Below are 20,648 nucleotides of genomic sequence, written 5' to 3'. Positions count from 1 at the left end.
ATCTTGGTAAAGTCCCCAAAAGACCAAGTCTAAGTTCCCGCTCAAAAATTTACCTGGCATTTCCAACCAGAAGTCCCTGTTAAAAGTCACAGAGTTACAGAGCAGTGGAACAGAACTGAGAGTCTACAGAATCATACATCTGTGAACAATTGATTTTTAACCAGGCTGTCAAGGTCATTCACTGGAGAAAGAATCATCTCTTCAACAAATGGTGCTGGGAAAACTGGATACCCAGATGTAGAAGAACATTGAAGTTACCAGGACAGAGCACTATGTGCAACAGAATGGTTAAGCAAGGCAGAGATCTTCATTTGCCAACATAATCTCCTTTACCCCCCTTCTCAGTAAATCCCCATACTCTTAGGGTGGCAGTGCACCTAGCTAAATGTTCATATTTCTTAGCCTCCAGGCAAATAGCAGTGGTCAGGGATATATAAGAATTTTTAAGTGAGTTTTTGAGAAAAGTTGTTAAAAGGAGTTGCACAGCTGGCAGTTGTCTGCCCTGTTTTTCATGTGATTTCTCCTTCTTCATACTCCCTGATCTGTGAATAGAATGGCCACAGCTGCAAGTGCATCTTGGATGTTGAGAGTGGAAGCCATGTTTGTCAATGCATGAAGAGACATAGCCCAGGCTTTTGAGGGTTGTGAAGCTACCAGGCCTATCCTGGGTTGCTTGTGTCTAGACTTAAATTTTATGAGTGAAAAATAAACAACTTATTGTTTAGATTACTCTTTTGGGGGCTGTTTGTTTTATATACCCAAGACTAATCATAACTGATTCAATCAGTTTCTGTGTTGCTGGGACATGGGACAGGGGTGCAGAGGACCCTTCGCCTGCAGATTTGGGTGAGGGCTGGAAGTTCAACTTAGAGTATGAATTTGTAAAAATGCAAATTCTTGGCCCCCATCCCAGATCTTCTGAATCAGAAACTCTGTGGGTAGTGCTCAGTAATCAACAAGTTCCCCAGGTTCCAATTTGGGAACTGAGATAAGTTTTTGTTCAGCACTGCTTGAATAGGAAACTTCTTTTATTTATTTATTTATTTATTTATTTATTTATTTATTTATATTTTTGAGAGAGCATGCAAGTGGAGAAGAGGGAGAGAGAGTGAAAGCCAGAGCCAGAGAGAGAGAGAGAGAGAGAAATCTTAAGCTGGCTCACACTCAGTACAGAGCCCAGCTTGGGGCTCAATCCCATGACCCTGGGATCATGACCTTACCCAAAATTAAGAGTCAGATGCTAAGCCAACTGAGCCACCCAGGTGCCCCAGGAAAATTCTTTTAAATGGTTTTGGCTTAGTTAACAATTCATAAAACTAATAGGCAACTAACAGAATGGGAAAAGATAGTTGCAAATGACATATCAGATAAAGGGTTAATATCCAAAATCTATAAGAAACTTACCAAACTCTACACCCAAAAAACAAACAACCCAGTGAAGAAATGGGCAGAAGATATGAACAGACACTTCTCCAAAGAAGACATACAGATGGCCAACAGACACATGAAACGATGCTCAGCATCCCTCCTCATCAGGGAAATACAAATCAAAACCACACTAAGATACCACCTCACGCCAGTCAGAGTGGCTAAAATGAGCACATTAGAGGACTCTAGATGCTGACGAGGATGTGGAGAAACGGGCACCCTCCTGCACTGTTGGTGGGAATGTAAACTGGTACAGCCCCTCTGGAAAACAGTGTGGAGGTTCCTCAAAAAATTAACAGTAGAACTCCCCTATGACCCAGCAATAGCACTGCTAGGAATTTACCCAAGGGATATAGGAGTGCTGATGCACAGGAGCACATGTACCCCAATGTTCATAGCAGTACTCTCAACAATAGCCAAAACCTGGAAAGAGCCTAAGTGTCCATCAATGGACGAATGGATCAAGAAGATGTGGTTTATCTATACCATGGAATACTACATGGCAATGAGAAAGAATGAAATCTGGCCATGTGTAGCAACATGGATGGACCTTGAGGGTGTTATGCTGAGGGAAATAAGTCAGGCAGAGAAGGACAAATATCATATGTTTGCACGTATAGGAGGATTAGGAGGAACTTAACGGAGGACCATGGGGGAGAAGAAAGTGGGAAATAGTGAGGGAGAGGGAGAGAGGCAAACCATGAGAGACTCTTGAATGCTGAGAACAAACTGAGGACTGATGGGTGTGGGGGGGAAGGGGGGAGATGGGCATGGAGGAGGGCACTTGTGGGGATGAGCACTGGGTGTTATATGGAAACCAACTTGACAATAAACTATTTGTAAAAAATAAAAATAAAAAAATAATAAATGGTTTTGGCTTATGACCATATGTTCTTAAGATAGGAACCATGATGAGGCACCTTGGTAGCAAAGTCAGTTGAGTGTCCAACTCCTGATTTTGGCTTAGGTCATGATCCTCCTAGCTCTTGCATCAAATCACATCTCTTTTCTAGCTCGTGTGTATGGCACACTTCATATCCAACCAATATTTTCTAGGTGTGATATCCATAAGACACTGGGAGCTAATTCTGACTACAGTTGTTAGTGGATTCACCTCCTTGGTGAAGGAATGATCACAGATTTCCCATTCTCCATTTTCCCCATAAAACCCTAAAATGACCACATACCACCAGTGCCCATTCAGCTCTCACTCTGAGCAAAATCAGAGAAAGAGCAGAAACAGAAGACCCAAGAGATGAAGCAGAAAGAATGGAAAAGGTTAAGGTGCTAAAGTCCCTTTACCACGTGAAGAGCTTGAAAGGAATGGAAGAAATAGCTGGATCCTAAAGAGCCAGGCTAGGACAAGGGAACTCAGGTGGGAGAGGAGTTTTCCTGCTTGAGAGATTCGAAGAGGGTGAATGCTGAAGAATGGCTATGTTGCAACTTGGGTGTCGTTCAAACACGTTGAAAGACACCAGTAAAAAAGAAACTCCTTGTACACGTGCTCACACACACATACACACAGACTCTCTCTCACACAAACACACACACACGTTAGCCCATGACACATGACACAAAACCACACAGTTTTGTTTTCTTTTGAGAGATAGAGGGGAGGTGCAGAAGGAAAAAGAGAGAGAGAGAATCTTAAGCAGGCTACATGCCCACTGTGGAGCCCGACATGGGACTTGATCTCACAACCCTGAGATCATGACCTGAACCAAAATCAAGAGTCAATGATTGGAGGCTTAACCAACTGAGCCACATAGGCACCCCTATATAGTTTTTTTAGAACCACTAAAAGTGGAGATAAGTGAACCTTTATTGGGAAACTACTAAGATCCAGATACACTTGTCTCATTCCCTCTTCACAAGTGCTCTATGAAACCAGTATGTTTACCCCCTTTTAGATAAAATAGCTGTGACTAAGAGAGATTATATGAATTGCCCAAGGTCATTAATCTAGCAAGAAGTGGAGCCTGGGCTATCCTGGGTCTGCTGTTAGGAGCTGGGAACTAGAAGCTGCTGATGAATGGGAGAGACACCAGCCAGAATTGTTGCCAGAGGAAGTGTCTCAGGAACGGCCCTGCTGGGTCCCTCTGCGCTGGGAGACCTCTGGATCCGGGCTCCATTGTGAAACTGTGGCTTTTCCTGACATTTGCTTTGCACAAGAAACAGTGGGATGTCAACACAAAAGCTGTGGGATCTGTTTGTGCACGGTTACAAACTGCAGCCCACCAAAGCCCCTTTTTTCATCCCTCTCATCTGCACTGCTGATAGAAGCCAGCACACATGCCAAAACTGCTTTTTGTGAATCTCCAGAAACCTTTTTACTCCTCTCTTTCTAGTCACTAACATGTTCCCTTGTTTCTACTTGCTCCTCTTGGTCTCTCATCTACTGTCTAATTCCCAGGCATTTCCTCCCACAGATCTCAACCTGCTGGAAACATAATCAAGTATTTTCTTCGGCAAAAGTTGGTAATGATGAGTTATTTACTGTATTACTTAGGACAAGAGTTTGATTCTTATGCCCCTTTCTCACTCTGGCCAACTGAGCTGCTGCAAACTTCTTACAGCTGTAAATAGCTCAGATTATAAATCTTAATCGCAAATTATGCTTATCTCATATTGCTTTTATTTTGGCAATAGAGACATGACTTCAGAGAAATAAAGAAAAATTGTAGACAGAAATAGAGGGAAACTAACAAGGAATTGTTTACTGTGTGATGTCACAGAGGAAGTGGACACAATCTTATTTTCTCACTTTTTATAGGTTTCTTCTTCTTCATAGTGAACCAACAGAAACTCTGCTGGAAGGGACCTTAGAAAGTTTCAATTTAAGTAAACTGAGGCACAGGACTAAAAGATGCCTAGTATAGATGAAACTGTAGGCATCTGTACTTTCCATTGTCAGTAAATTCTATGTTCGCTAAGAGGCAAAGCCAGGTTACACTTTGCCTAACAGTGAAATTTACCCTCTTCTCAAAGGCACGGTCCACTGGTTGACAATACACCATGACCTTCCACCCCTTGCTTCCAGCGCAAATCTTTGTCCTCACCATTTCCTCTGCTTCCCCAACCTGTTTCTAGGCACCAGGCCAGCCTGTCTGACCAATACTCAGCCTTAGGGCTGACAAAAAATTTGGATTACCAGTGAAAGCCAGCTAGCATTTCCCACTATCCTTATGACAAGTCTTAAATTAATATTTAAAATAAGTTTTAACATGTATACTTGGATACAGGAAAAATATCCACCGCACCCCCACTCCACACACACACCATTGTCCTGAATACTAATGACGTCTTCTGTTTTTGTAATCACTCAGTGGCATAGCCTGGTAAGGAAGACAGTGGCACCCAGTGGACAAATGTTTGATTGTTTGACACAGGTGTTCCATTCTGAAATATTCTCGTATCTTAGCCTCAAGAAAGGTCAGTTGCTCCCCTTGCCTTTCCCCATTCTTCCTTCTGTCATCACATTTTTAAAATGTCGACTGAGTTTAAGTATTGGTGGGGGGGAAATGTTCTCACATTTTTTTATCTTTTCAAGATAAGGCTAAAAACTATAGTGCTGGAGAAAGCAAAAATTTCAGCATTAAATCCTGTAAGAGCAGTATCTCTCTTTGATTGACCTCTTTCACCTCTAATAGTAGTCAGATCTAATAAAATACTCAAGTTAATTAAAAATGTAATGTTGAAAATGCCTGTTATGTGGTTTTTTTTTTTTTTTAACAAATCATAGTTTCCTTTTCTTCAAACCATTACCAACCTCCAATTAAATTCACTTAGCTATGCAAATGTGTCAACTCCAAAGGCAATACTTCAGGAAAGTAACACACACGGACCCTGCCATTTAGTGCTATTGTACAGTTTATCTAGAGCTATACAAGTACTTATTTTCACTCACTTGGTCTTTCTTTTTTTTTTTTTTTTTAACGTTTGTTTATTTTTGAGAAACAGACACAGTGCAAGCGAGGGAGGGACAGAGAGAGAAGGAGACACAGAATTCAAAGCAGGCTCTAGGCTCTGAGTTAACAGCACAGAGCCCAACACGGGGCTTGAACTGATGAATTGTGAGATCATGACCCGAGCTGAAGTCTGATGCTTAACCAAATGAGCCACCCAGGCGCACCTTACTTCCTTTTTCAGTGATTCTTTTGTTTCTGAGCTACTTGGGTACAGAAGCCCTGCTTATATTTCTTTCCTCCCCAAATACCTAACTAGCATCTTACTTGCTACAGGTACAGAGAATAAAATACAGTAAAATATAGTTAACATTTTATATATTTAATCTGCAATAAAATACAGTAAAATACAGTTACCATTTTATATATTTAATCTGCAAACACTTAAAAAATTTAATTGTTTGATATTACAGAAAGGATCGTGGAGCTAAGAATCTTCAGTAGTAGGGGCTAGTTGTATGGGATAAAAATATTTTATTAAGAAAAAAAGGGATGATTACTTTTATGGGTGAATCAAATTTTATTGGTTTAAGTGAGAAATCATTAAAAGGCCTTCAATTACAAAATAAAAATATATCTTCTCATTGTAACCTAATATCAGCAGGGATGCCCTCTTTTCATTAGCCATTCAAAATTTCTTCCAGGTTTGGAGGCTTTTGTCCATCATAATATTCTTTATAACTCACAATTTTGCTGCAGTGTGACTTGTTTTTATTTGTTTTAGAAGCAAGACCCATTGGCCAGCCAGGGTTATATCATGTGGCTGACACAGAAATTTTCCAAACGGGTCTGGGCCTAGGACAACACCCTTTCATTAACTGATTTAAGTTTTTATATCAACCACACTTAGTAAATAATAAACACATCCCAAAGTAAGAGACGCACAAATTGAGGCTATTTGTGTGTGTTGTTACATTCCATGTTAATTATACTTTTTTTACTTCTAACACAAGCAGTATCTTCCCTAGTCTCTGCAAAAATTCTTTTTTTTAGTTTATTTATTTATTTATTTTGAGAGAGAGAGATAGAGAGAAAGAATGAGAGAAAGAAGTAATGTGTGCATGGGTGTCGGTGAGCAGGGGAGGGGCAGAGAGAGAGGGAGAGAAAGAATCCCGAGCAGGCTCTGCACTGTCAGTGAGGAGCCTGAGGCCAGGCTTCAACTCAACAACTGACAGATCATGACCTGAGCCAAAACCAAGAGTCAGACACTTAACCCACTGAGCCACCCAGGTGCCCCTCCACAAAAATTCTTATAAAATTCTGATGCAATCAAATTTTTCTAGACAGACCTTATGAAAAAGAACTTAAAACTTTTCAGAAGTTTCTAAAAATATATAACAAAATGTATCAATTCACAATAAATCAATAAATGTTTATACCATTTCTGTCCTTTTTCTTCCATTCGCTGTCCCCAGGAGTGACTTTGCTCTCTGGGGCCAAACCCCCTTGCACAGGGGGAGGGGCAACAATAGCACTGGGATTTGTGGTATGCGCCATACTGTTTGCAAAGTACGATTTTGGGAAACGGGCCAGTCCCTGGTCTGAGCTTTGCTGATACCCACAGTCACTGTGCCTGACCCCAGAATCCTACTGGGTACACAGGTCATCTCTAGAGCACCCAGCGCTGCCCACTACCGGCTGGGCTCCACCACTCCTTTGAGTTTTAAAAACCCAACAGGGAAGCCAAAACCGTATTTTCTCAAACAATTTGAGAAAATTGCTCCTCTGTGCTTCCTGCGGGTTTTATCTCACCTTTGGACTTATCTGTTTACAATACAAATATGCTTCGCTGATTCAGGAGAACTACTGCTTAAAGATGGCTGGCCCCACTCCTGGTCTAGGGTGAATGGAAATCAAAATATAAATGTAAAAGGAGTTATAAAGGCTGGAAAGATCCACAAAGATTGAAATAATTATTGTTAAACCTAAAATGAATGAAGTCCTCTGTGTGCTTGTATACCTGTGTGTGTGCATGTATGCATGTGTATCAACAGGAGCAGAGGTCAAAACACAGAATTATTTATTTGTTTGTTTATTTACTTTGAGTATAGTTGACATACAATGTTACACTAGTTTCAGGTGTACAACATAATGATTCACCATCTCTATACACTATGCTGTGCTCACTACAGGTATAGATGCCGTCTGTCACAATACCATACTATTACAATGTCACTGACTTTATTTCCTATGCTGTGCCTTTTCTTCCCATGACCTATTTGTTCTATAACTGGAAACTTGTATCTCTCAGTCCCCTTCATCCATTTTGCACCCCCCACCGACTCCGTTTTCCTTTGGGAACCAACAGTTTGCTCTGCTTCTGGTTTTTATAAAACATGTAGTTAGACTTACACTTGTTCTACTGCACCCTAAGGAACATAGATTTCCAGTGTGAACGACAGGTATTACCTGTTTAGATAAGGATTTAGCCTTTTCTTCTGCTTCCTTCAGGCAAATCTCCAGGGCCTCAAGTTGTGCCAAAGTAAACGCCATGTGTCCGGTTTCCAGGGACTCTTTCTTTAAAACAATAATCATGTATTACTTTGTGATATGGATAGCTTGTTGAATGTAACTTTATGGGCTACAGATAGGGTTAATAAACTCACACAAATAATCTCTTTTTCTTCAACACAGTAATAAAACAGCGAAATATTATAAATGCAGTGGTCTTACTCAAGAGTTTAGTGTCTAAAAGGAGGGTAAAAAATGCATATTAAATTATGACAATGAACAACTTTAGAAAGTCAGACTAAAATTATACACACTGGAGTCTAGTTAGTTTGTAGCTTTCTCTTCTTGATACAAACAGAACTTTCTTTAAGAGGCTAAAACCAAAATTTCACATTCCTAGTGAGACATGTCACCTAGAAGGCCTCTATTTTTAACATTCACCTATTCTGAGGAATAGAACCACGTGAACTCAGAGAAGCCTGTTTCCTCTGATTGCCACCTTCTTATCCCAAGGTTCATTCAAGCACATATACCACAGGATTTAGAATCAGCTCATTCTTGCCCAAAATATGGCTAATAAGACTCAAATCACCAGGGGTATAGATTTTGGCCCTCCAAGTTGTTCTAAAGTTGCTCTTTCTTATCTACAAACAGGAGATGTATGCACTATTGTATGGAAGTATCAATTACAGGCCCGCTCAGACAAGAGCACTTCCTGACTACTCTGGCTGTCCCGACAATTAATTATTACACAACAATATGAAAACTTGAAAAGGGAGACCTCATATGTGCTAGGATTATGACCTTCCTTGTGAATTTCTTGTGAATGCTCAGGCTCCTGTAGCTGCTTCCAATTAACCCCATAGAAAGAAAGAACTGTGTTCATTTTTTTTTTTTTTTTTTTTTTTTTTTGACTAGTACTTTGTATTTTTCCTTTGGTCTAGGAGCCCACCATTTTTATACATGTGTGCATTTCCTAATGATACAATAGAGCCATCTGGTGGTAAATGGAACCAGCCATTTTCATATTGTTCATACAATACTTTCAACACTAGGGCCCTGCATTGGGCCTTTGATAAAATGAAACTCCATAGGATGCAGGGCAAAGAAATGGTGCTGTGTTCCAAAACAGTCTGGCTCCTAGATCACACGGGGCTGCATAATACCCACCTCACACATGCCCTGCACCAATCAGACTTTGGGGTATAAGCATCTTGGGCTAGAATAGTGATATTTGGAATGAATCAATGATCCTCAGCATCCCATAATGATTCCAATACATTTCTAACGTTAATTTTTAAAAATCTCATAAAATGAGTCTCGAAAAAAATTTTTATATATTTACACCTATAGATAATTCATGTTGCAAATTATTATGCAAATTTTATGCAGAAAGGGGAAATTTCAAGAGGCCCAACTATTCCAAAAAGTTTGGGATTTCCAGATCTAGTTGCTTTTTCCAGGGAGACTCTTCTTGTCTAATGTTTGATCTCAAAAGGAAGTTTCTTAAATTTTTTGTGAGTAGATCAAGCAAGATCAAACTAATCTGTTTCTCTGGGTCTTTCTCCCCAAATAGCTCAAATTTCTCTAGCCAAGAACAATCATTTCCAATAAGATAAAAGCATTGTAAGTCAAGACCAAAGGAAACAGACTTGACTGAAGACAGTTATTAAGTAGTATAGGACTTTTTATGCAGGTGGATTTAAGAAATTGCCATGCATTGTGAAGTAGAGAGAACCCTGAGCAAACTGTGAAGAATGCAGTCTCTGGTCTGCACCCATACTCCAGCTGCAAGCTCTCACTCCCCCACCTTCCTATATTCCTTCTCCCTTAAGGGAAAGAGCCATAACTGTATCTACACAGAGGTAAAAATGGCTTATACAAAGGAAAGCAGTCTTTAATGAGAGGGAACCCCCATTTACCAAACAAAGAAATACAAGTCAAATCAAGGATAATTTCGGGAATAAGTACATACGTAGAGATAGATGTTTTAGATATGGGTGAGTCATTTCAAGGACCCTAAAGAAGATAGGTGTAGTGAGTCATTAGACTAGTTTTGCAGGATATAAGGGTAGAAGACCAGGAAATGGGACTTCTACCATTAAGCCATTCTGCTTCAGGCACTTCTGGACATACCCCACTTAGAGCCATTTGTTTTTATTATGAATATAAACTGTATTGGTAGTTAAAGTAATAGATGAGTGAATTATACTAGCCAAAAGTCTTTTTTTTTTTTATTTTTTATGTACTTCTAGGAGAGAGAGAGAGAGAGAGACAGCGTGAGCAGGGGAGGGTCAGAGAGAGAGGGAGATACAGAATTTGAATCAGTCTCCAGGCTCTGAGCTGGCAGTCAGCACAGAGCCCGACGCGGGGCTCGAACCCACGAACCACGAGATCATGACCTAAGCGAAAGTTGGACGCTCAACCGACTAAGCCACCCAGGCGCCCCAGTCAAAAGTATTTTAAATGCTGTCACATGTTGAACATGTATGGTTCATACAGGTGTTTGGGTTTTGAACCTGTCTGTGGATTTTCAAGTGGTGAATTCCAACAACTCATTGGGAGTTCCAGTTTTTAACTTCTGCTTTTTGTCTTAAAAATTTCTACCTAAATAACAAGCCAGTCATCTAAGTACATGGAACTAAGATAACCAAGAGGATTAAACTAAAAAAATGCTACAAATTAAAAATCCAGTAAACTCTTTGATTGCAGGAAAGACACTAAAGTATTATGCATGTGTTTTCAAGCTAATAGTCTTCTAATTGACAAATCTCATACAAAATCGTAAAAGTAGATTCTTGTCTAGTTGTAGAGGTTCCTCACTTGAGGATCTGGAAGAAAATCTATTCTTTTTTTTTTTTTTTCTAATTTAAATTTCCTTTATGTCATGAAGTCATCTCAGTATCTTTTCATCATTCCCTTTCTTACTTTAAAAAAAATTTTTTTAATGTTTTTATTTATTTCTGGGAGAGAGAGAGAGAGAGACAGAGCATGAATAGGATAGGGGTGGATAGTGATGGGGACAGAATCTGAAGCAGGCTCCAGGCTCCAAGCTGTCAGCACAGAGCCCGATGTGAACCTTGAACTCACGAACTGTGAGATTATGACTGAAGCTGAAGTTGGATGCTTAAAGGACTGACCTACCCTGGTGCCGCCCGCCCCCTTACTTTTAAGTCAGTATTTCTTTGTCTTATGATCTTGCTCTTCTTCCTCAACCATATAAACTCCTTCGCCTCTTCATGACTGGCTCGAAGTCTCTGACCCAAATCTTTCCCCTGCCTCTGAATCCGTGTGCAATATGTAGAGAGGCCCTTGCCTGCAGAAGCCTGACTGCACGGAACTGACCATTGAGTAGGAGCCCAGTAAATAGTTGTTGATGAAGTCTCAGCAGGCAAATAAGGTGGTTTCATCAGAGGGGCAGCCCTGTCTTCTGACTACCAGTGGTTTCTTTGAGGAATACTCTCTATGCATCTGGCCTGGGACGCTGACAGGGATCAGAGTGCTAGGCAAATTCTGCTTGCCAAAGGCCAGGTACTAGCTAGCACAGCAAAAGGCTATGGAAATTGGGCTGTGGAAATGGCTATGGAATTGGGCATTGGTTTCTGTGCAATCTAAATATGGTAAAGCAGGTAACTTAAGACAGATGAAATGCTCAGTTAATCTTATTATTGGTCATTCCATTGCCCCAACTCCTTTAAAGAGAATCATGTGGTATTAAAACTTTCTAGCTTATTTTTAAACCCTAATAAAGAGAAGGTTCCCCTAGCCTCTGCTCAGTGGCACAGTAACTTCATGCCAGATAAAACATGCTTTCAACACATTTTGCAACAGTCAAGCTTCAGCTCAATGTCTCTTCTATTTCCTACTGCTTTCCCCCTGCTTGATGGGTACTAGAGGCTCTGAACTTTTTTACCCTTCTACAACCTCCTCATATCTCTCATGCTGATGAAAGTGTTTCCCTAGGTTCCCACCTTAGCCCCTTACTCTGGACAATTTATATCATCCCTCTCCCCATCTTGGTGATCAGCATTTATTTTACAGTGGAAATGCCATCATCCTCATGTCCTTTTGTGCTTAGCTTTTGCAATAGTTTCTTAGGCTCAATTGCCAATTCTATTTAGGCATCAACTTAAAAAACTCAGTTTTTCCTGATTTCAATCCATTCTATTGGAAACAGTACTCCTCTGTTTTGGAGTTGCTTAAATAGTCTGCTAATAGGATGTTTTTTTATTCAAAACTTGAGCAAACTATAATTATTGCCAAAGCCCAGTGGAAAGACGGTTCCAGAAAGTGCCTTTCAGTATGACTGGGAAGGAGATAGCCATTGGGAGGATGACAGATGAGCACTGACTAAGGACAACACTGCTTATAACCTGGATGGCCACATTCTGGACCTGACCACATGACCTGGGCTGTGTAATATCTGGGCTTTACTTCTTGGGGCCTCAGTTCTTCATTTTTCAATGAAAAATGTGTTGGGCACATCTCAGCAGGAAGCAGTCAGTCATTCCAAAAGAGTGATTAAGGGGAATTCAATGAAGGGATTATGTACAAACATGTGAGCACAGTTAAGGGCACGAATAAAGGATAGTGGGGCACTTCCAAGTGCCAAAGATTATCTTTGCCTCATCTTGACCTGAAGAGAGTCAAGAGCCTGAAGAGATAATGGCAGAGTAGTATTATAGAATCTAGAAAGAGAGCTTGAGGAGAAGGCTATGTCTATGAGCTGACATCCTGGGTAGAGAAATAGAACCACTGCCAAGCTGTGCTCAGTCATAATGGTGGATGGACCAGTGGAATAAATAGCCTGACCTCCCCTTCTCTCACCCTGTGCTCTTCTGTATCTCCCTTGGGCTGAGTGCAACAAAAAAACAGAAGGCAAGAGAGCCTGAATGACAAGTTCAAAGAGATCAGCTTCCCCAGAAAATAACACAATGGGGGAAGGGTGGAGACTGGATCTGGAAGGGTGGAAACAAACCTCAGACCACAGGAGTTTAATTGTATTAGTGCTTCTGAAATGCTAGTCCATAGATCATTATTGGTTTGTGATAACATTTCCACGAGTAGCAAGAAAAAGACGGAAGTAAAATTCTTTTAAAAATTATGAATTTTTCATGAAGCCAAATTTATTCCATTTAAAGAACTGTCCTTTATTCTGAGATTATGATCATTCTATATATTTTGGTGTTAAAAGGATGTTTCTTTAACAAATGGTGGTGATAATATATGGAAATTATTCTTTTAGTGTTTTTTCTTCAGAAAAATTGAAAAGTTGGCAGTGCTTTGAGAACTAATCCCAATTATTTTGGAGGTGGAAATTCGTGTGGGTTTAAGAAATCTAAAAGTATAGAGACCCTCTAAGTCATCTTTGTTAAATTATGAATTAGATGTTTTATCAGGCAGCCTTTCCAGAACTATGGTCTCTGAATTCCCCAGGTCCAAGTCCAACATGGACCTGTATTCACTATCAAGTTTCTGTAGCAAGGTTCCAGGAAACTACTTTTCTAGAAGAAAAACAAAACAAAACAAACACATTTCTAAAGGTCAATCTTAAGATTGTGAAAGATTTTGCTACTTCTTCATTTCTATAGCATCGGTGATAGAAAAAAGAATAAAAGAAGAGGGATTGTTGACTCAGATATTAACTTATAAAAAGATTGTTGCCATAGAAGGTAAAGAGAAATGACCACATGACACTGACAGCTTCATAAATAACTAAATAATGGCTTACCCAAAACTATTAACAAGCGAAATGAGAGTTATTTTAATTCAGCTCAAAGCATTTCAATTCATTAAGTTCAAAAAAGATTTATTAAAGATTCGCTATTTGCTGGATATTATGTAAGCAGTGGAGAAACTAGTAGTAACAAGACCAATGGGATTTATACCCCTACCCAAATTCTTAGCTTAGAATTTCTCTCTAATATAAAAATCCTAGGATTTTAGTTTTAATGTAAAAATCAAACAATGTCAAAAGTTTGCTAGTTAATTCAATATTTTTATGCTCACTCATACAGTTCTTTGCTTTGGAGACTTGCTTTTTTCTCTCTGATGGGGATTCTGGTGGATGCTATTAGGAGGAAGTGAGAAGCAGTCCTAACCTTTTTCAAAGATTCCAGATCTATCTCATATCACATTGCTTTATAGCTTCTTACAGATCATGTACACATAGTATCAGAGGAGGAAATGTCCCTAGTGAACAATGTTTATTTGCCATTATGTAAGGGAAAATTAGCAGTAAAACAGGGACTGGGTATGAGGACAATTAAATTTGGGTTCTTATTATGTTACAGAATTTGTTCTGTGACTTCTACCATTTTGATTTTATGGGATGATTTTTTGAAACTTAGAGCATCACAAACCTCTTTTAGAACCTGATAATATCTGTGAAATTTATTAGGGAAAAAACCTGCACAATCATGTTTTGCATGCACGTGCACACACACACGCACACACACACAAAGCACATATGACCACCATTTTACATGCCATTTTAGACTGTTTAAGCACTGGACTCAGTGCCATCCATGTAGCCCAAATTATGGATTTCTTGATTAGGAATTTATTTGTATTCCAGCCACCTTTAATTTTTATTCTAAAATAAAATACCAAATTTTAGTGAATGAGAGTATCACTATGTTCTCGCTGCCTCTACTGTAAGTCACATACTGTGAATAAAAAATAATCTTTTCTTTCTAGGGAAATGCCCCAAACTCAAAATATGATTTCTCTTTCTGGAAGGTAGAGCAAGAAGCATACTTTCCCAGGAAGGCCTGGCTCTTGTAACTACTGCCTCCATGGCAACCAGTGTTCACCTATTCTATTGATCATGAAGTGATAATTTTAATAATGACATTATATTTCCTTCATAATAAAAAAAACTAAAGGACATAACAAGGCAATTTGCTATTAAAAACAGATTTTGATTTCTTTTAAAAAATGAATGAGAGAAAAAATAGAGACTTATTTAATGGATATAGAGTTTCAGCTTTACAAAATGAAAACGTTCTGGAGATTGGTTGCACAAAAATCTAAACATGGTTTGTACTACCTCAATGCACACTTTACAAATCATTAAAATGGTCTGTTTTATGTCATATATCTTTTACCACAATTAAAAATAAAAATAACAGTATAAAACAAATGTATAAACAGATAAATAATGGAGTAAAGAAAGTAAAAAAAGTAATTCAGCTGCTGTTTACCTACTTCACAGGATTGTCGGGAGAACAAAATGAAAACAATTCGGATGTTTATTTCTTTAATAAAAAATACCCAGAGGATAATATTTGTAAATAAAATTTTTGTTTAGTGGAACATATCATAATATAAATACCTTTCCCGATAGTAAAGATAGTGTTTTGAATAGTTGAGTCTTTATGTGACAGGATTAAATTTTTTTATGCATCATATGTAGGTTTAGATTTTGAGAACTTTCACATATTAACCAACAATGTTTTCATGTTCCCACTGTATCCCAGTGCTTTAGAAAATGCACTTGCATGTTCAGGTTGGCTTATGGGAGAGGGGATAGCCTTTTATTGCCCAAATTAATTGTGGCTTTTCAGACAGTTTGGTGAATAAATTATTGCTCTACCATGTATAAACAACAAGTGTCTTGCAAATGAAAGTGTTCAGTGTGAAGGTAATTTTTTTCCACCAGTGAATCTTAGGTTCTAAATAAGTGAACTTCCAGGCAGAGAATGACAAATATCATATGTTTGCATGTATAGGAGGATTAGGGGGAACTTAACGGAGGACCATGGGAGAGAATAAGAGGGGAAATGGTGGGGGAAAGGGGGAGAGGCAAACCATGAGAGACTCTTGAATGCTGACAAAAACTGAGGACTGATGGATGTGGGGGGGGGGACGGGCATGGAGAGGGGCACTTCTGGGAATGAGCACTGGGTGTTATATGGAAACCAACTTGACAATAAACTATTTGTAAAAAAAATAAAAATAAAAAAATTAAAAAAATAAAATTCTCCATTAAAAAAATAAGTGAACTTCAAAAAAGATTTAAGAAATTTAACTGTAATGATAAGAATTTCAGTACTCAAATGATACTGTTCCAGAACCTAGCTAGAAAATCCTCAGTTGAACTTGTTGTTCCTTGGGAAACCTTTTCCATGAGAAGCCTTCCCCTACCCCCAACCCAGCCTGGCATTTGTACACATTCCTCTCTTTACCAAGATCTAAAGGAGAAATGTGTCACAGATCCTTTTAGATCAGATAAAAGTTCAGTAGCAATTTCCATAGTACATTCCAACATGATAAGGTAAGCAGAGGACAGATGGGAGAGCTCTCTTGTGCTGTGAATTTCCACTTCTTTTAAGGCCTCTCAGTCAAAACATGGCCAGAATATCTAAGAGGGCACAGCATGCCCAACATTAGCTACTCAGTAGGCTTCAGCTTCCTCATCTATGAAATGAGAAGACCATTACAGCTAATTCATCTTGCACCCTGAGGTAGCCATTTGTCATGCTGTCTCGGTGGCCTAGTGTCCTTCTGTTTTTGGAAAGTTTCCCATCTCATGAATCCCATCTCTCCCAAGTGAAAAAGCCAGGAACGCCCTCCCAAACATCCTTTGCATCCAAGATATAGGCATGTGACTTAGGGTCCACCAATGAGATGGTCCACTCTGAGTCTTTAAGATAGAAGAGAGTGGCATGAAAAAGGTGCCAAACAGAATGGAATCTGGACAGGTAGAGAGAGTCATCCTGTTTTCAGAGCCTGCCGTGACAGAAGACTTAGAAGGAATATCTCCTATTCAGGGGAAATGACGAGTGATGTGGGGCCTATGCCCAGTGGCAACAGTAGTAGTTACCTCACCAGAATCTGGTGAGGTTAACTGACCGTGGCCTCCAAGCCTAGTTCTCTGACTCTTCTAGACAACCTGTTGAAACACCTAATATCCTTTAATAGTTCATTTTCCACTCAACACTAACTAGAGTGGATTTTGTTGATTTGAAATGTGGATCTGACTGATTATTACTTAGTGTGCATGTGACTTTAAGCAGGTAAATTAATTATTCTGAGCCTCCATTTCCTCATCTCTAAAAATGGAGAAAATGATAAATTGGTGGAGGCTGCTGTGATAATTAAATGTGATAATGCAGAAAAATACTTAGTATAACACCTGAGCCATAGAAAAAGTTCTTTCAAAAATCATCTTCTTTTTAATCTCTGGGTTTTTTGGTATTTCTCTTGTGTAGATTCTCACAGCTCACAGCCTAGGTAAGAGGCAGAGGGTTGGTTATGAAAGCCAGAAATTCTAGTGGTCTTGGTATTATGTGACTATACCTAGCCTGGTTACTCCTTGTTGGAAAAAATAAATTGTTGTGTATAAGAGCAAAAATTTTAAATGTGGTAGAAGAAGTCTCAGCCTGTACCCTCTTCCACCTGCGAAAGAAGGTTTTTACTTGGCTGTCTCCCTTTCTTCCCTTTTTTAACTTTTTTGCTAGCCTTGTTTACGGCTTTTGAGATGAAGAGGGAGAAATAGAAGAGAAAAAGGAGTGTGGACTAGGGCTATGCAAAAAAGTTTTCCAATGATTATTTTTCTCTTTTGTAGTAATCCGTATACCCAATGTGGGTCTGAAACTCATAACCCAAGATCAAGAGCCACATGTTCTTCTTACTGAGCCAGCCCAGGCACCCCTTAAGGAATTTTTGAGGCAAAAACTTGAGACAAGCTGTTTTGTGAGATAGAAACTTATGGAAAAAGAAAGACTTAAAAATATACTTATCTCTGAAATTTCCCCTATATACTAATATACTGTACTATAGTATACTATACTAATTTATTAATTAATGCAATTTCACTTCCAATATACCATCATAGATCATTAGACCCAATAGTAGTTTTGAGTTTCTTTTTTTGAGCTGTTCTATTTTTTAAAAATCTATACTTCTTAATTCTTATCTATTTTTAGAGATTTTTACAAAGATCAAAGGAATAATACACTAATTTTTAAAAAGCATAATATCTTGCAGTTATCAACACATCCATTGGATCCTTTTATAAAGCTAAGATATATTGTGTGATCTTAGTGATATTGTTCTTCCTGCTTTCAAACATATTGCTACTGGATCATTGTGGGAGTTCTTATTTATCATCATTTATCAATTATTTTCAGCTATGACTTAAAAAAAGAAAAGACTAAAAAGAAAGGCAAAGGGGTGTGGAATTAACTAGAGGTACAATGCAACAGCAGAATTAATAATCATCCTTCAATTTCTTATTGTGTTGCCAAAAATATTGCATCATCTTTCAAGGTATAAAAGGGGAGAAGCTATTTTTATATTTTTGGCTTTCAACTAAACATGTGTGATAATATTGAATTTTTCATTTTCCATTCACAATGCCCCCCAAAAAGAAAATTGACAGAGAAGTACATTTCATAGTTCTTAGATAAATTAGAAGATGAATATAGAGAGCAGCACTCTTGATCAGCACTGTTCACTGCATTAGCCACTAATCATATGTGTTTTTTGAGTACTTGAAATGCGGTTCATTTGAACTGAGGTGCAAGTATAAAATACATGTAAGACTTTGAAGACTTAGTCCAATATATGAGAATGTAAGATATCTCAATATATTTTTTAAATAATTTTTTAATGCGTATTTGTTTTTGAGAAACAGAGAGAGAGCAGGGTAGAGGCGGAGAGAGAGAGGGAGATCCAAAATCCAAAGCAGGCTCCAAGCTATCGGTACAGAACTGGACACAGGGCTTGAACTCACGAACTACGAGATCATGACCTGAGTTGGAGTTTGACACATAACAGACTGAGCCACCCAGGAGTCCATCTCAATACATTTTTTAATTGAGTACATGTTAAAATGACAATATTTTGGGTATATTTGGTTATATTAGGTTATTATTATGAAATAAAGGTTATTTATAAATAATAAAATGAATATAAATTTATTTATAAATAACCTTTATTTCATTTAACCTAATATATACATTTATTAAATATATTTATTAAAGTTTACTTTCACCTATTTAAGTCTTTAATGTAGCTATTAGAAAATTTAAAGTACATAGATGGCGTGCAATATATTTCTGTTGAACAGTGTAGCTCTAGACATTAATGATAATAATGGAATTAATTATGTAAGTGAAATAGACTGTACATCTTCGGATCATGACGTCCTAGAGACTTACATGAGTATCCTCAAACTCATGAATCACTGAATGAAAAAACACATCTCTAAGGACAAAATAGGAAATAGATTATCATCATAAATGACAGAGTATATTACATAATACCTTGGGACAACAACTTGGACTTTCCTTTTTTGTTAAAAAGAGGTGTAACCATATTTTTCTGTCTTTTATGATTTTTACGTGCCAAAATTTTTGCTAGATGACAAAGATACTATGTTCAAATTTTTTCAAAAATTTTAATGAGTTTTTTAAAAGTATTCCTTTATTCTTCTGTAAATTATTCAAAACATACTTTAGGGGTGCCTTGGTGGCTCGGTCATTTGGGCATCAGATTTCAGCTCAGGTCATGATCTCACTGTTGGTGAGTTCAAGTTCCACGTCAGGCTCTGTGCTGACAGCTCAGAGCCTGGAGCCTGCTTCAGATTCTGTGTCCCTCTCTTTTTGCCCCACCCCTCCTCTCTCTCTCTGTCTCTCTCTCTCTCTCTCTCTCTCAAAAATAATAAATACTAAAAAATGACTTTAAAAATAAAAACTTCAGTTGGGTTTATTTGATCCAGATGGTAAATGAAGATGTATACTAAGGGTTAGGAACCTGAGTAATTTGAAAGTTACCTTGTTAGTACTAGATTGTCTCTTTTAAACCACAAATCATTTTTGAGACTTGACCATTTGGATCTCAGCATTACACATTAATCAGCCACAAAGAAAAAGTTATCATGGGAGACTTTTTCCTTGATTTTCAGAGACATGATCATCAGAAAAGAATGTCACGACACATCTGAATGCAAAAATCCCAAATGCTGTTTTATTCAAAAGGAGAAAAATTAATAGCATTCAGAATATAGTCACCATGGACATAGATATTTCTATTTTAAGGAAGATTCCAAGTAGAAATAGTCCCTAGGGAAAGCAGGCTGTTTTAGAATTTATAGCATTTTCCTTAGGCATTTGAGGGAAGCAAAACAGGGCTTACTCCTTTCCAAAGAATGTTTCTGAACCACATTTAGTTTTAAAATATCTTACAATTTAATTTTCCTTTGCATTAAGTGTATGATTCAGGAACATTTTCTTCCCTAAGTAAAAAACACTATATGTCCAGTTATTCAAGAGCAAACACATGAAAATCATTCACATATTTATGGAGCTCCTTTTATGTAGAACCCAGAGCTCAACCGCAGGGGATAAAGATGACTTAATCAAATTCCCTACCCTGCTGGAGCTCGTCATGTGATATAGGGTGAGAAAAGGAGGAGAGATAAAGTAGACTTCAGTTTTATAAGGATAAGAAAAGAGAAAGGAGAAAAAACATGTATTGACATCATCTCTGCCTTGGATTTTTTATGTATTATGTCCCTAAACTTCAGACATTATGAAAGGTATAAAAATAAAGTGAAAATTATCCAGATTCTAACAACCCAGAGACTGCTGCATGTTGTGGGTTAAAAGTGTCCTCTGCCCATTCAGATTCCTATGTGGAAGTCCTGATTTCCAATGTGATAGTGTTAGGAGGTGGGGTCTCTGGCAAGTCAAAGGATTTAGACATAGTCATCAGGGTGAGGTCCTCATGATGGGATTAGTCTCCTTAAAAGAAGAAAGCAGAATACTCTGTTTCTCTAATACCTTTTCTCTCTCC

At 38.3% G+C, this 20,648-nt stretch overlaps 1 protein-coding gene across 1 annotated transcript in view; it reads right to left on the bottom strand.

The window, feature by feature from the left end:
• Positions 1-20,648, bottom strand: part of CCDC192 (coiled-coil domain containing 192) — a 203,210-nt gene that overhangs the window by 159,332 nt on the left and 23,230 nt on the right. Inside the window, 1 exon segment of the mRNA XM_039236709.1 lies at positions 7,803-7,910. Within this exon segment, the coding sequence (XP_039092640.1) occupies positions 7,803-7,910 (108 nt within the window).

This window comes from Hyaena hyaena, unplaced genomic scaffold (assembly GCF_003009895.1).
Source record: "Hyaena hyaena isolate Hyena2069 unplaced genomic scaffold, ASM300989v1 scaffold_115, whole genome shotgun sequence".
Lineage (NCBI taxonomy): Eukaryota > Metazoa > Chordata > Mammalia > Carnivora > Hyaenidae > Hyaena > Hyaena hyaena.
The sequence above is the reverse complement of the archived record's forward strand: the minus strand, read 5'-3'. Positions and strand labels throughout refer to the sequence as shown.